Source organism: Oryctolagus cuniculus, chromosome 14, assembly GCF_051225735.1.
Source record: "Oryctolagus cuniculus isolate XC-2025 breed Fujian yellow rabbit chromosome 14, ASM5122573v1, whole genome shotgun sequence".
Lineage (NCBI taxonomy): Eukaryota > Metazoa > Chordata > Mammalia > Lagomorpha > Leporidae > Oryctolagus > Oryctolagus cuniculus.
Window position 1 is genome coordinate 90,059,463 of NC_142880.1, and position 14,313 is coordinate 90,073,775.

At 42.4% G+C, this 14,313-nt stretch overlaps 1 protein-coding gene across 12 annotated transcripts in view; it reads left to right on the plus strand.

Annotated features, from left to right (window-relative positions):
- CDK7 (cyclin dependent kinase 7) overlaps positions 1-13,385 on the plus strand; it is a 32,800-nt gene extending 19,415 nt beyond the window's left edge. For all 12 annotated transcript variants that reach the window (XM_002714073.6, XM_089313270.1, XM_089313269.1 and 9 more), the window contains 4 exons: positions 1,640-1,726; positions 8,316-8,465; positions 12,597-12,744; positions 13,112-13,385. In XM_002714073.6, coding sequence (XP_002714119.1) covers positions 1,640-1,726; positions 8,316-8,465; positions 12,597-12,744; positions 13,112-13,140 — 414 coding nt within the window. In that variant the 3' untranslated portion in view covers positions 13,141-13,385. The remainder of the gene's footprint in view (positions 1-1,639; positions 1,727-8,315; positions 8,466-12,596; positions 12,745-13,111) is intronic.
- Positions 13,386-14,313: the final 928 nt, after the last annotated feature.

Below are 14,313 nucleotides of genomic sequence, written 5' to 3' on the forward strand. Positions count from 1 at the left end.
CTCTCTGTCACTGTGCCTGTCAAGTAAATAAATCTTAAAAGCCCAGGGATGGTGTTGTGGCATAGTAGGCAAGCTTTGCTTGCACCAGCATCCCATATGGGTGCTGGTTTGAGTGCCAGCTGCTTCTCTTCCAATCCAGCTCTCTGCTATGGCCTGGGAAAGCAGCAGAGGATGGCCCAAATGCTTAGGCCCCTGCACCCATGTGGCAGACCCAGAGGAAGCTCCTGGCTTCTGATTGGCCCCGCTCTGGCTGTTGCAGCCTTGACTTAATAATGCTGGAGTGCATTATTATTCACAAAGTAGAGAAAATGCTTTTTTTCTTACATATTTAACCTAGCTGTCTTAAGAATGAATTGGAAAATAATATTTTGGTCATTTCTTACCAGTTCACTAATTTTTAACCTGCAATTATTTATTCTCTTTTAAAGTTTGCCTGTATATAATTTCAAAGAGGATTTTTCAATTTTTTTTTAAGATTTATTTATTTTTACTTGAAAGAGTTACACAAAGAGAGAAGGAGAGGCAGAGAGAGAGAGAGGTCTTCTATCTGCTGGTTCACTCCCAAATTGGCCACAACAATCGGAGCTGAGCTGATCTGAAGCCAGGAGCCCAGGAGCTTCCTCCCGGTCTCCCATGTGGGTGCAGGGGCCCAAGCTGGATAGAAAGTGGAGCAGCTGGGACTCAAACTGGCACCCATATGGGATGCCAGCACTGCAGGCGGCGGCTTTACCCGCTACGCCACAGCGCCGACCCCCCAATTTTTTTTTTTTTTTTTTTAATCTGACTGGTAGAGTTACAGACAGTGAGAGAGAGAGAGAGAGAGAGAGAGAGAGAGAGAAGGTCTTCCCTCTGTTGATTCACTCCCCAAATGGCTGCCACGGCTGGCCCTGCGGCGATCCGAAGCCAGGAGCCAGGTGCTTCTTCCTGGTCTCCCATGCGGGTGCACAGCCCAAGCACCCAGGCCATCCTCCATGGCCTTCCCGGGCCACAGCAGAGAGCTGGACTGGAAAAGGAGCAGCCGGGACTCGAACTGGTGCCCATATGGGATGCCAGTGCCACAGGCGGAGGATTAACCGAGTTAGCCATGGCACCGGCCCCCCCAAATTTTTTTTAAGAAGATTCTCTTCTTTCCAGCCCTTGTGTCTACCCTTTGCTGGAAGAAAATTCTCTTCTCCCTTCTTACTCTTTCTCTGCCTGACTTCCGTTCATTCCCTTTCACTGCTCCTGCCTCTAGGAAGCCTTCCCTAGCCCATCTAGAGAGGGTGAGGTGCTATTGCTGTGTGGGCTGAGACCTTGGACTCTCAACACACCATATCGTACATGCCCGTTTACATCCATCAGCAGTGTCCACTATCTGCAGAGCAGGCAAGGGCTGGAACTGTCTTCCCTTGTTGTAATGCTTTGGGTTGAGCGCAGTGGCCGTTACGTGATAAGTGTTCATTAAAGATTTATAGATGAATAAAATGGGCAATGAAGATTTTATTTACTTCAGCGGCAATAGCAGGATCTAATAACACATCTAGTACATCATACTAAATTTTTATTGTTTAGGGTTTTTTGTTTTTTATTACTAACTTATGGTATTATTTCTGTAACAGCTATCACAAACTACCTTGAAATGTCTGTATCTTGCTTTCAGGTTCCTTTTTTGCCAGGAGACTCAGACCTCGATCAGCTAACAAGAATATTTGAAACTCTGGGCACACCAACTGAGGAACAATGGCCTGTAAGCCTTTAAGCACTTTCTTTGAAATTTAATTAGGATTACAGTTATTTGTCCTATCCTTTATGTACTAATCACATTGAATTAAATTTCCTTGCTAGTTATCTTAATTTACTAGCAATATGTATACTTATAACATTTCAAATGATAAAGAAGTAGAAAAAGTAAGAAGTTAAAATTGTAACATACTATCCAACCTCTCATACACACAGTAATCCCCAGCCCAGAAAGTACCCAGTGTTAACAGTTTGGTGCAAGGCCATGCTACGGGTGTACACACATACATCCAGGGTTGCATTTTCTTTCTTTTCTTTTTTTTTTTTGTTTGTTTGTTTTGTTTGTTTTTTTTTTTTTTTGGACAGAGTAGACAGTGAGAGAGAGACAGAGAGAGAAAGGTCTTCCTTTGCCATTGGTTCACCCTCCAATGGCCGCCGCAGCCAGCGCAGCGCGCCTATCCAAAGCCAGGAGCCAGGTGCCTCTCCTGGTCTCCCATGGGGTGCAGGGCCCAAGCACTTGGGCCATCCTCCACTGCACTCCCTGGCCACAGCAGAGAGCTGGCCTGGAAGAGGGGCAACCGGGACAGAATCTGGGGCCCCGACCGGGACTAGAACCTGGTGTGCCGGCGCCGCAGGTGGAGGATTAGCCTATTGCTGCGGTGCTGGCCAGCATTTTCTTTCATTCATTAACAAAAATGAGTTCATAGCATAGTTGGGGTTTTGTTTTTTGTTTTTTGCAACCAACTTGTACTTTTTTAACATTAATATGTCATTTAACTTTTTCTTTGTGATAGCCGTATATTTTATTTGTATTTCTTGTTAACCACTCTGTGGTAAACTTACAACAGTTTAAGCTTGCTGAATTTTACTGTGATTGTAATCTTACTGCTCTGATGGCTATTGGTGTTAAATACCTTCTCATATGTTCGCCATCCATGTATAGACAGAGAGAGAGACCTTCCATCTGTTGCTTCATTCCCCAAATGGCCACAATAGCCAGAGTGGGCCAGGCCAAAGCCAGGAGCTAGGAGCTTCTTCCAGGTCTCCCACATGGGTGCAGGGGTGTAAGCACTTGGGCCAAGCTCTGCTGCTTTCCCAGGCACATTAGCAGGGAGCTGGATTGGAGACAGAACAGCAAGGATTCAAACTGGTGCCATGTGGGATGCTGGTGCTGCAGGTGGTGGCTTAAACCACTGCACCACAGTGGTGGCCCCTGTTTTAATTATTTTTTTCTACTCCATGAGAGTTTTAATACATTTTCTACTAACATGCATATGTTGTGCATATTACAGGGTACAGTGATATTTGAAGACATTTTTACAACATGGCTTGATTAATTCACAATAATTAACATTTAATCTGGTAATTTCTTTGGAGTCTCCAAGCCCCTCCCTTTGCTTTCTTTATAAAATACATAATGTTACTTTTTAATTTTTAATTCATGTTTTTTATGAGTTTTATTTATTTGAAAGGCAGAGTTAGAGAGGGAGAGGCAGATAGAGAGATCTTCTCTCCGTTGGTTCACTCTCCAGATGGCTGCAGTAGCCGGGGTGAGGCCAGGTCCGAAGCCAGGAGCTTCATCCAGATCTCCCACGTGGGTACAGGTGCCCAAGCTCTTGTGCTGTCCTCTGGTTCTTTCCCTGCGCATGAGCAGGGGGCATCCACTGGTTTATTCCCCAAATGTCCACAGTAGCTGGGGCCCAGTCTAGGTTCTCCCACTTGGGAGTTCAGGGATCCAAGCACTTGAGCCATCACATGCTGCCCTCTGTGGTGTGCATCAGCAGGAAGCTAGAAACAGAAGTGGAGCCAGAACTCTCACCCCGGCACTCTTGTGCTCCTGTTTGTTTATTTATTTTGACTGCAGAGTATTGAATTGTATAGTCTAGATAGTAGTTATTTGTTGTATGTGAGTTTTGCAAAAATTTTTTCTCACAGTGCCTTTTTATCATAGTAAGTTTTTATCAGAGTAAGTTTTAATTTTGATCAGGCTTATCAGTTTTTCCTTTAATGAATCATGCTTTTGGTGTCAAGTTGAAGAACTCTGGCCTAGTCCAAAAATTTTTCTGAAAAAAAAAATTTTTTTAAGTTTTTTTTACTTTCCTTGAAAGAGTTACACAGAGAGAAGGAGAGGCAGGGAGAGAGTGAGTCTTCCATCCAGATAGCCGCAATGGCTGGAGCTGCGCCGATCCAAAGCCAGGAGCCAGGAGCTTCTTCCGGGTCTCCCACACACATGCAGGGGCCCAAGGACTTGGGCCATCTTCTACTGCTTTCTCAGGCTATAGCAGAGAGCTGGATTGAAAGAGGAGCAGCTGGGACTTGAACTGGTGCCTATATGGGATGCTGGCGCTTCAGGCCAGGGCGTTAACCAAATGTGCCATAGTGCTGGTCCCCTGAAAAAATTTTTTAAAGATTTATTTATTTATTTGAAAGGCAGAGTTACAGAGAGGCAGAGAAAAAGAGGTCTTCCATCAGCTGGTTCACTCCCTAAATAGCTGCAACCACCAGAGCTGGGCTGATCCGAAGCCAGTAACTTCTTCCGGGTCTCCCACGTGGGTGCAGGGTCCCAAGCACTTGGGCATCTTCTGCTTTCCCAGGTCATAGCAGAGAGCTGGATTGGAAGTAGAGCAGCCGGGACTCGAACCAGAACCCATATGGGATGCTGGTGCTGCAGGCAGCAGCTTTACCTGCTATGCCACTGAGTCAGGCCCTTTCTGAAATTCTTTTTGTATGTTTTTTTCTAAAAGTTCCATAGGACTGTGTTTAAGTCCACAGTCCATTTAGAATTCAGTTTTTCATGATGTTTTAGACTTAGGTCAGGGTTCATTTTTGGGTCTGTGGATGTAGCACCATTTATTGAAAAGACTTTCTGTCCATTTCTTTTGCATCTTTTCCAAAAATCTCTTACATAGATTTGTGTGGCTGTCTGGGTCCAGTATTGTGTTCCATTGATCTGTGTGTCTGTCCCTCTTCCAGTACTGCACAGCTTTTTTTTTTTTTTCTTTTTCCAGCTGGAATCATTCTTAATATTTAAATACAAAAAGTGCACACTACTTTTACACATACAGATCTAACAGTAAAATATGCAGAGGAAATGAGCTCCCACTCTGTCCTCCACCGTCCCCGACGTCTCTCTTGTGGCTGCAGCTGGCCTCCCTCTTCTCCCACATACACGGGTTCGCAGTGGCCGCTTTGTAGCTGGAATGCTTTTTGTCAGCTGCACGCTGCCACACAGTCTTAATTAAAGCTGGTATAAGTTGTTCTAAAATAAGGGAGGATGATTATTGTTATTTCTCTAAATTGTTTTAGCCATGCTAGTCCTTTGCCTTTCCTTTTCCTAAACATTTTATTGAAGTACAGTATATGTACCAAGAAAAGCGCATAAATATACAGAAATGAGTATTTTTTGAAGATTTTTATTTTATTTATTTGAAAGGCAGAGTTACAGAGGTAAAGAGGGAGGTCTTCCATCTGCTGGTACACTCCTCAAATGGCTGCAGTGGCTGGAACTGGGCCAATCTGAAGCCAGGAGCCTGATGCTTCTTTCAGGTCTCCCATGTGGGTGCAGGGGCCCACGGACTTGGGGCATCTTCCACTGCTTTCCCAGGTCATAGAAAGCTGGGTTGGAAGTGGAGCAGCTGGGACTTGAACCAGCACCCATATGGGATGCCGCCACTGCAGATAGTGGCGCTACATCACAGCACCGGCCCCTGCATTTTTTGTAATCTAATCATACTGATAACTGACACCCAAATTTAGAACAAAGTATTGCTAATACCCCAAGAGTCCTCGCTACTTCCTCCCTCTCCATTTTTTTATGCGTGAAATAAGTATATTATCATTTACATGGTATGATTCAGTAAAGCACAGTTATTAAGTATATACCAAATGATATGACATCCACACAATGTTTATACTCCATATAAACTACCACAAATAAGAGAAACCATATATTTTTTTTTTTTTTTAGGTCTAGCTTATTTCACTTAGCATAACAATCTCCAGTTGTGTCTTTTTATTGCCAATGTCAATCCATTCATCAGCTGATGGGTATTTTAGGTTGAGTCTGTATCTTAGCTATTGTGAGTTGAACTGCTATACTTGTGGGAGTGTAACTTTCATATGCTGATTTCATTTCCTTTGGCTATATTCTTAGCTATGTGATAGGTGGGTCATAAGGTGGATCTATTTTTAGTTTTCTGAGGAATCTCCATACTGTCTTCCATAATGGTTGTACCAGTTTGTATTGCTACGAACCGTATATGAAAGTACCTTTTTCTGCATCCTCACCAGCATTTGTTATTTTTTGATTTTTCTATGCTAGCCATTCAAACTGCGGTGAGGTGATGCCTCACTGTGGCTTTTCTTTGCATTTCCCTGATAACTAGTAATCCTCAGATCATCTTTTCATGTGCCTGTTGACCATCTGTATTTCGCCTTTGAAAAATACCTGTTCATATCATTTGCCCATTACTTAACTGGGTTGTTTGTTTTGTTTTGTTGTTTCCTGAGCTGCTTATATATTCTGGATATGAGTTCTTTATGAGATGCATAGTTTACAAAAATTTTCTCCCATTCTGTCAGTTGCCTCTTTACTTTGTTAATTATTTGCTTTGCTGTGCAGGAGCCTCTTAGCTTAATGGAATCCCATTGGTCTGTTTTTGCTTTTATTGCCTGTGTTTTTGGGGTGTTATCCAAGAAGTTTCTGCCGAGGCCAATGTGATGCAGCATTTCCTCTATGTTTTCCTCTCGTAACTGGATGGTTTCCGGTCTTTAGATCTTTAATCCATAGCGAGTTGGTTGTTGTATAGGATGTAAGGTCTTGATTTAAATTTCTACATGTGGACATCCAACTTTTCCAACATCATTTATTGAAGAAACTGTCCTTTCGCCAGAGAATGATTTAAGCTCACTTGTCAAAGATTAGTTGGTTGTATATGTGTGGTTTCTTTCTGAGGTTTCTATTCAGTTCCGTTAGTCTGCATGTCTATTTTTGTGCCAGTACCAGGTGTTTTGGTTATAACTGGCCTGTAGTAAGTCTTGAGTTCTGGTATTGTGATAGCTCTGTTGTTGTTATTGTTTGTTTATTTTGACTGTTCAGAGTCTTTTGTATTTCCACATGAATTTTAGGTTTGTTTTTTCTAGATCTGTGAAGAATGTACTTGGTATTTTGATTGAGATACATTGAATCCGTGAATTGTTTTGGATACTATGGACACTTTGATGCTATTAATTTTCCCAATCCATCAACATGGAAGATTTTTCCATTTCTTTGTGTCTTCTATTTCTTTCATTAATACTTTGTAATTCTCATTGCAGAAATCTTTCGCATCCTTGGTTAAATTCATCTCAAGGTATTTAAATTTTTTTGTAGCTACTGCGAATGGGACTGATCTGATAAATTCTTTCTAAGCCAAAGCATTGTCAGTGTATAAGAATGCTGTTGATTTTTGTGTGTTGATCTTAAATTCTGCAACTTTGCTGAATTCTCTTATGAATCCTAATAGTCTCTTATTGGACTCTTTTGATTCCTCTCTGTAAAAGATCTTGTCTCTAAATAGGATCAATTTGACTTCCTCCTTTCCAATTACAGTACACGCTTTGATTTGATTTTCTTGCCTAATAGCTATGGCTAAAACCTCCAGAACCATATGGAATAATAGAGGGGAGAGTAGGCATCCTTGTTTGGTTTCAGATCTTAGTGGAAATGCATCCAGCTTTCAGCTTTTCCCCTCAGCATGATGCTGGCTATGGGTTTGTCATATTTTGCCTTGATTGTGTTAAGGTATGTTCCTTCTATGCCCGATTTTTAAAAGGTTTCTATCATGACAGGATGTTGTATTTTATCCGATGCCTTTTCTTTAATTGTTGAGTTAATCATATGGTTTTCGTCCTTCATTTCGTTGATGTGATGTGTCACGTTTATTGACTTGCTTCTGTTGAGGCATCCCTGCGTTCCTGGATAAATCCCACCTGACCCAGGGTGGATGATCTTTCTTGTGTGTTGTTGGATTCTGTTTGCTAGTATTTTGTTGAGGATTTTTGCCTTTTTGTTCATCAGGGGTAAGTCCCATAGAAGTTTTAGGGTAATCTGCTTCTATCTATGATAACTTTTCCAGGATTTTGATAAAAATGTTAAACCTGTGTGTCACCTTGAGGAAAGTTGACATCCTTAGTGTGTTGAATCTTCCAGTGCATGAACATGGTATGTTTCACCATTTATTTACATCTTTGGTTTATTCCATCAGTGTTGTGTAGCTTTCAGGACATGAACTTGTACATGTTTTGCTTAGGCTTTTTTTTTTTTTTCTTTTTTTTACCTATTTCATTTTCCTTTTTTATGTGATCATAAATGGTACTTTTAATTTTGCCATTCATATGTTCATTGCTAATATGTAGAGCTATAGCCCTGCTGTACTTTTTAGTTTTAGGAGTTCTTAATAGATTTATTGGGATATTATACATAGAATATTGTATCATCTGCAAGTGGGTGCAAGGGCCTAAGTACTTGGGCCATCTTTCACTGCTTTTTATTTCTTTATTTGATATTTGTGTCTTTCAGTCCACTTAAATTTGAATGTTCAAATTATTTTTTCCAGGATATGTGTAGTCTTCCAGATTATGTGACATTTAAGAGTTTCCCTGGAATCCCGTTACAACACATCTTCATTGCAGCAGGAGACGATCTGCTCGAGCTCATACAAGGCTTATTCTTATTTAATCCGTGTACTCGAATTACAGCCACACAGGTATTACAGCATATTTGAAATTACAGGATTATCTAAATTTTAGCATTGATAAAGCAAAAACAGAATGTCTTAAAACTTTTTAATATTTTTAAATGCTGCCAAAAATGTGTTTTTGTCTTAAGGAATAATAACAAATCCTTGTGTCTTTTCCATAAGCTACTATTCAGACTGTTAGTAAATTTCATCATGTACATACAACTATGAGAGAGTGTATACTTGCTTAGGAAAATATAAATACATAACTGGGTACAGGTGTTTGGATCAGCAGTTAAGAGGCCTCTTGGGACACGCACATTCCGGACTGGAGTGCCTGGTTCACGTCCCAGCTTTGCTCGCACGTGCAGCTTCCTGCTGGTGCAGACGCTGGGAGGCAGCAGATGCCCCAACGGTTGGATCCCTGCCACCCATATGGGAGACCCGGATTGAGTTCCTGGCTGTTGGCATTTGGGGAGTAAGCCAGTGGGTAGGAGATCGCTCTCTCACTCACCAGATGTCTGCAGTAGCTGAGGCTGGGGCAGGGCAGAGCCGGGAATCAGGAACTCCATCGAGGTCTCTCATGTGGGTAGAAGAGACTCAAGGACTTGAGCCATCGTCTGCTGCTTCCCAGGTGCATTAACAGGGACCTGGATCAGAGGCAGAGTAGCAGGGACTCATTCTGCTATGGGATGTGAGTGTCCTGAGTGGCAGCTTAACCTGCTGGGCTACGTGACAATGCCCTATGCAGTCACATAATAGTCTTTTACGTACTTTACCTGCAGAGGGGAATAAACCAAGGCTTTTGTATTTGTTAAAAAAACTGGCATATTTCAGTTGAATTCATGTATCTTTAAACTGTGATGCAAACTTAATGATTAAAGTGGTTTAGTTTTTATTCTCCCATAAAATGCAATCCAGAGATGTATACTTGGCATTGCCAGTCAGAAAATGACAATGGGGAGCAAATGGTATGTTAGATACAGTTGTATACTTACAAGAGATTAAAAGCCATCAAACAGAAAAAGGGAGAGATGTTCTCCAACATAAAAATATAAAAACCTATAAATTTGATTACTTTGTTTTAAAAGCAAACACACAAAAAGGATAGGTTCACACTTGATGGAGCAGGGCAGTGCACAAATGCGATATGGTGTACTGATTTGATCTCATAAAAGATAAGACTAACTGAAGATTCCAAGCATTTATATATCCAACAGAAACATCCATGAACAATATGCCAAGAACACAGAATGGATGTTTCCCCCTTAAGTTTGTGGCAGACTACCAAACCTTAGTTTACTGCATTTACTTTTTAAAAAAAAAAAAAGATTTATTTACTTATTTGAAAGGCAGAGTTACAGAGAGGCAGAGGCAGAGGGGGAGAGAGAGGTCTTCCATGCACTGGTTCACTCCCCCTCCAAGTGGCCACAGTGGCCGGAGCTGGGCTGATCCGAAGCCAGGAGCTTCTTCTGGGTCTCCCACGCGGGTACAGGGTCCCAAGCACTTGGGCCATCTTCCACTGCTTTCCCAGGCACATTAGCAGGGAGCTGGGTTGGAAGTGGAACAGCCAGGACTGGAACTGGTGCCAATACAGGATGCCGGCACTGCAGTTAAGCCACAACGCTGGCCGAGGACTATTCTTTTTTTCTTTTTTGACAGGCAGAGTTAGAGAGAGAGAGACAGAGAGAAAAGTCTTCCTTCCCATTAGTTCACCCCCCAAATGGCTGCTACGGCTGGCGCGCTGCGCTGATCCAAAGCCAGGAGCCAGGTGCTTCCTCCTGGTCTCCCATGTGGGTGCAGGGCCCAAGGACCTGGGCCATCCTCCACTGCTTCCCCAGGCCACAGCAGAGAGCTGGACTGGAAGAGGAGTAACCGGGACAGAATCTGGCGCCCCGACTGGGACTAGGACCTGGGGTGCCGGCGCCGTAGGCGGAGGATTAGTCTATTGAGCCATGGCGCCGGCCAAGGACTATTCTTCTAATTTCAAAGAAGGAAACCTATTACTGCCTTTTTACCTGTGCTTATGTACCTATTATTTCCATCATAAGAAACTTGAGACTAGATTAAATTGTCCAGGAAATTATTCTCATTATTAGTATAATTTAAGACTTAGAAAAATACTAGTTGTACTAATCTATTTGGGTTGTATTTTGACAGAATTTTTTTAAAATGTCTTTATCGGGGCCAGTGCTGTGGTATGGTAGGTTGAGCCTATGCCTGTGGTACTGGCATCCCATATGGGTGCTCTACTTCCTATCCAGCTGCTTGCTAATAGGAAAGCAGTGAAAGATGGCCCAAGTATTTAGGCTCCTGCAACCACCTGGGAGACCTGGAAGACGCTTCTGGTTCCTGGCTTCAGATCAGCCTAGCTCCAGACGTTGCGGCCATTTTGGGAGTGAATCAGCAGATAGAAGACTTCTGTGTCTCTCCCTCTGTCTATAACTCTGCCTCTTAAGTAAATAAATAAATCTTTAAACAAAAAAAAGGCTTTATCTCAGGAATGTATTATAGTTGGAATGAGACAGTCTTCCTTTCTTAGCTTTCCGTGTAGCCCCAAATTAGCTTAATTTACCTGTGGAACTGCTATAGAAATACAAGTCTTGAAGTAAAGAATCTCTAAAGTATTAGTGCAAATGTTAGAAGAGGGATGTGCTTGGAAAGTTTATTTGGACTTTTTTTTAAGAGATTTATTTATTTTATTTGAAAGTTAGAGTTACACAAAGAGAGAAGGAGAGGCAGAGAGAGAGGTCTTACAGGACCGATGGTTCACTCCCCAGATGGCCACAATGGCGGAAGCTGTGCCGATCCGAAGCCAGGAGCCAAGAGCCCCCTCTGGGTCTCCCACGCAAGGGCAGAGGCCCAAGGACTTGGACCATCTTCTGCTTTCCCAGGCCATAGCAGAGTGCTGGGTTGGAAGTGGAGCAACTGGGACTCGAACTAGTCCCCATATGCACCTGCAGTGCCAGCACTGCAGGTGGTGGCTTTACCTGCTACAGTGCCGGCCCTGGAATTCTTAAAGGATTTTCCTAAAGGAATTAAGTTATTGTGGCTTTTGGGCAATAGTATTGTTGTACTGCTGTAAGCAAACAGATATGAACTTGACAAGCCTGTTACTTAGGATGGAACTACTATTGGAATTTTGGCCCCAAGTAAAGGAAATATCATAGAATATTGGACTGGTAGTTAATAGAGGTAACCTTGAGCAAGCTTTGTTTAAAAGATGTATTCATTTATTTGAAAGGCAGAGTTACAGAGAGAAGGAAAGAAGGAGGGAGAGATCAATCTTCCTTTTCCTGGTTCACTCCCCAAGTGGCCACAACAGTCATGACTGGGCCAGGCCAAAGCCAGGAACCTGGAACTCCATCCAGGTCTCCCACATGGATGACAGGGGCTCAAGCACTGAGCCTTACTTTATTGAATTTTAATATACATTTAGGGCTTGAATAAATATGGGTATGGTTACAAATAAAATTTTAAGTTCTTTTTAGCAGGTTTCTCTTTACCTTTTAAATATAAGGCCCACACTGTATAGAGAGCTAAAATGTACAACACCTAACTATGGATAGTTCATAACTAATATAGGCTCTTTATTTTTATTAATTTTTTGACAGGCAGAGTGGACAGTGAGAGAGAGAGAGACAGACAGAAAGGTCTTCCTTTGCCGTTGGTTCACCCTCCAATGGCCGCTGCGGCCAGCGCACCGCGCTGATCCGAAGGCAGGAGCTAGGTGCTTCTCCTGGTCTCCCATGGGGTGCAGGGCCCAAGCACTTGGGCCATCCTCCACTGCACTCCCTGGCCACAGCAGAGAGCTGGCCTGGAAGAGGGGCAACCAGGACAGAATCCGGCGCCCCGACCAGGACTAGAACCCGGTGTGCCGGCGCCGTAAGGCGGAGGATTAGCCTATTGAGCCGCGGTGCCGGCTAATATAGGCTCTTGTAAAAGAGTTAGAAGGCAGTCTTTTTCCTGAAGTAATACTTATTAGCTCATCTTGAGTGCTAGGTGTATATTTGTAGTAATTTGCATATGCAAATACTCTACATTGGTTTCTTTGTGTTTGGGGGATGGACGTGCTCACGTAATATTTCTAATGCTTCCACCAACTTTGGAGATTAGATTTTCTTACAGGTTACTAACTTAAAACCTTTCTTTTAAAAGGCATTGAAAACTAAGTATTTCAGTAATCGTCCAGGGCCTACACCTGGTTGTCAGCTGCCAAGGCCAAACTGTCCAGTGGAAACCTTGAAGGAGCAGTCTAACCCAGCCATGGCAACAAAACGGAAAAGAACAGAGGCCCTGGAACAAGGTTAAATTCCTATTTTCATAAGAAATGAGATAAATTTGTAAAACTCCAAATAGATCCTATACAATTAGTGACTGAAGGCAGCTAAGGAATGTAACTTGTGAGCTATTTATTTTAAAAGTTTGAAGTTGTATAAAATAGATAGAATGTGCAGTTTTAGAAGTTTGCCTCCACTGGGACGGCTTCAGCCGCTGAGGGTGCCCCTGAGCGACGTGGCGGCTCGCAGTGGGTGGGGCTTTCTCCCCTTCAGCGGTTCTGCCAGGCGCTGTGTGCTTAAGGAGCAGTAGCACGTGATCAATAATGTGGTTGATGGTGGAAATCACGAAAGGTGAATGTGAACAACCTGTCTTTGTTCTGTTCTGCTTTCTAGGAGTATTGCCCAAGAAGCTGATTTTTTAATTGCAAAGAACACTGGAATTCTACTACTGAAGGAAAGAGTCAAGAAAGAGAATAATGACAAAATAGTAAAAATGAAGTAAATGCTGTAGAAGTGAACTTGTAAATATGCTACATGTATAAAATATATAAAACGGAGTTATTTTTATTAAATGTATTTTAAAATAATTCTGGTTTTTCTGATTAGAGTACAAAAGTAAGATAAATTCTTTTCTCTGAAATGTACAATTAAAAATGTGTTAAGAAAACCCAGAGAAGAACTGGTACTTTGAAACTCTCACTGTATAGCTCTACAAATTTTAATAGCTGGGGTGGTATTTAAAGAATAATAAAAAGAAAATGGAAAAATTAGGAATAATTTAGCAAATACATACGTACTACTCAGATTTAACAAATACTAACAAAATAAATATGCTTTTAAAAGAAATAAAACCTAGGGCACTGGTGTTGTAACGCAGCGGTCTGCAACACTGGTATCCCATATAGATGCCTGTTGGAGTCCCAGTTGCTCCATTTCCAATTCAGTGCCCTGCCAATGCACCTGGGAAAGCAGCAAAAGATGGCCCAGATGTTTGGGCCTCTGCCACCCATGTGGGAGACCTGGATGGAGTTCCAGGCAGAGTTACTGAGAGAAAGAGGGAAAGAGAGAGGTCTTCCATTGTTGGTTTACTCCCCAAATGGCTGCTGCAGCCCGAGATGGGCCAGGCCAAAGCCAGGAGCTTTATCTATCTCCCACATGGGTGCAGGGGTCCAAACACTTAGGCCATCCTCTGCTGCTTGCTCCCCAGGCACATTAGCAGGGAGCTAGACTGGAAATGGAGCAACCTGGACTCAAACCAGCGCCCATATGGAATGCCGGCATTGCAGGCGGCAGCTTAACCTGCTATGCAATAACCCCGGCCCCCAAAAAAAAATTTAAAAAAAAAAGTGACAGATAAAATTGAGGTTCCCCGTAATATTTTATTGTACTCCTGTTTTTCATTTCCCCCGTTCTGAAAGGGAAATCACTCATGGAATGAGTGTATATCCTTCCATGATTTTATGTCGCTGTTTTGTAAGAATGCATATTCATACTAACATGAATAACAATATATACAGGATTGTGTGGGGCCTGGAAATTATAATGTGAGTGAGTGATGATATCTCACTGCATTTTTTTCACTCAACTTAGTTCCT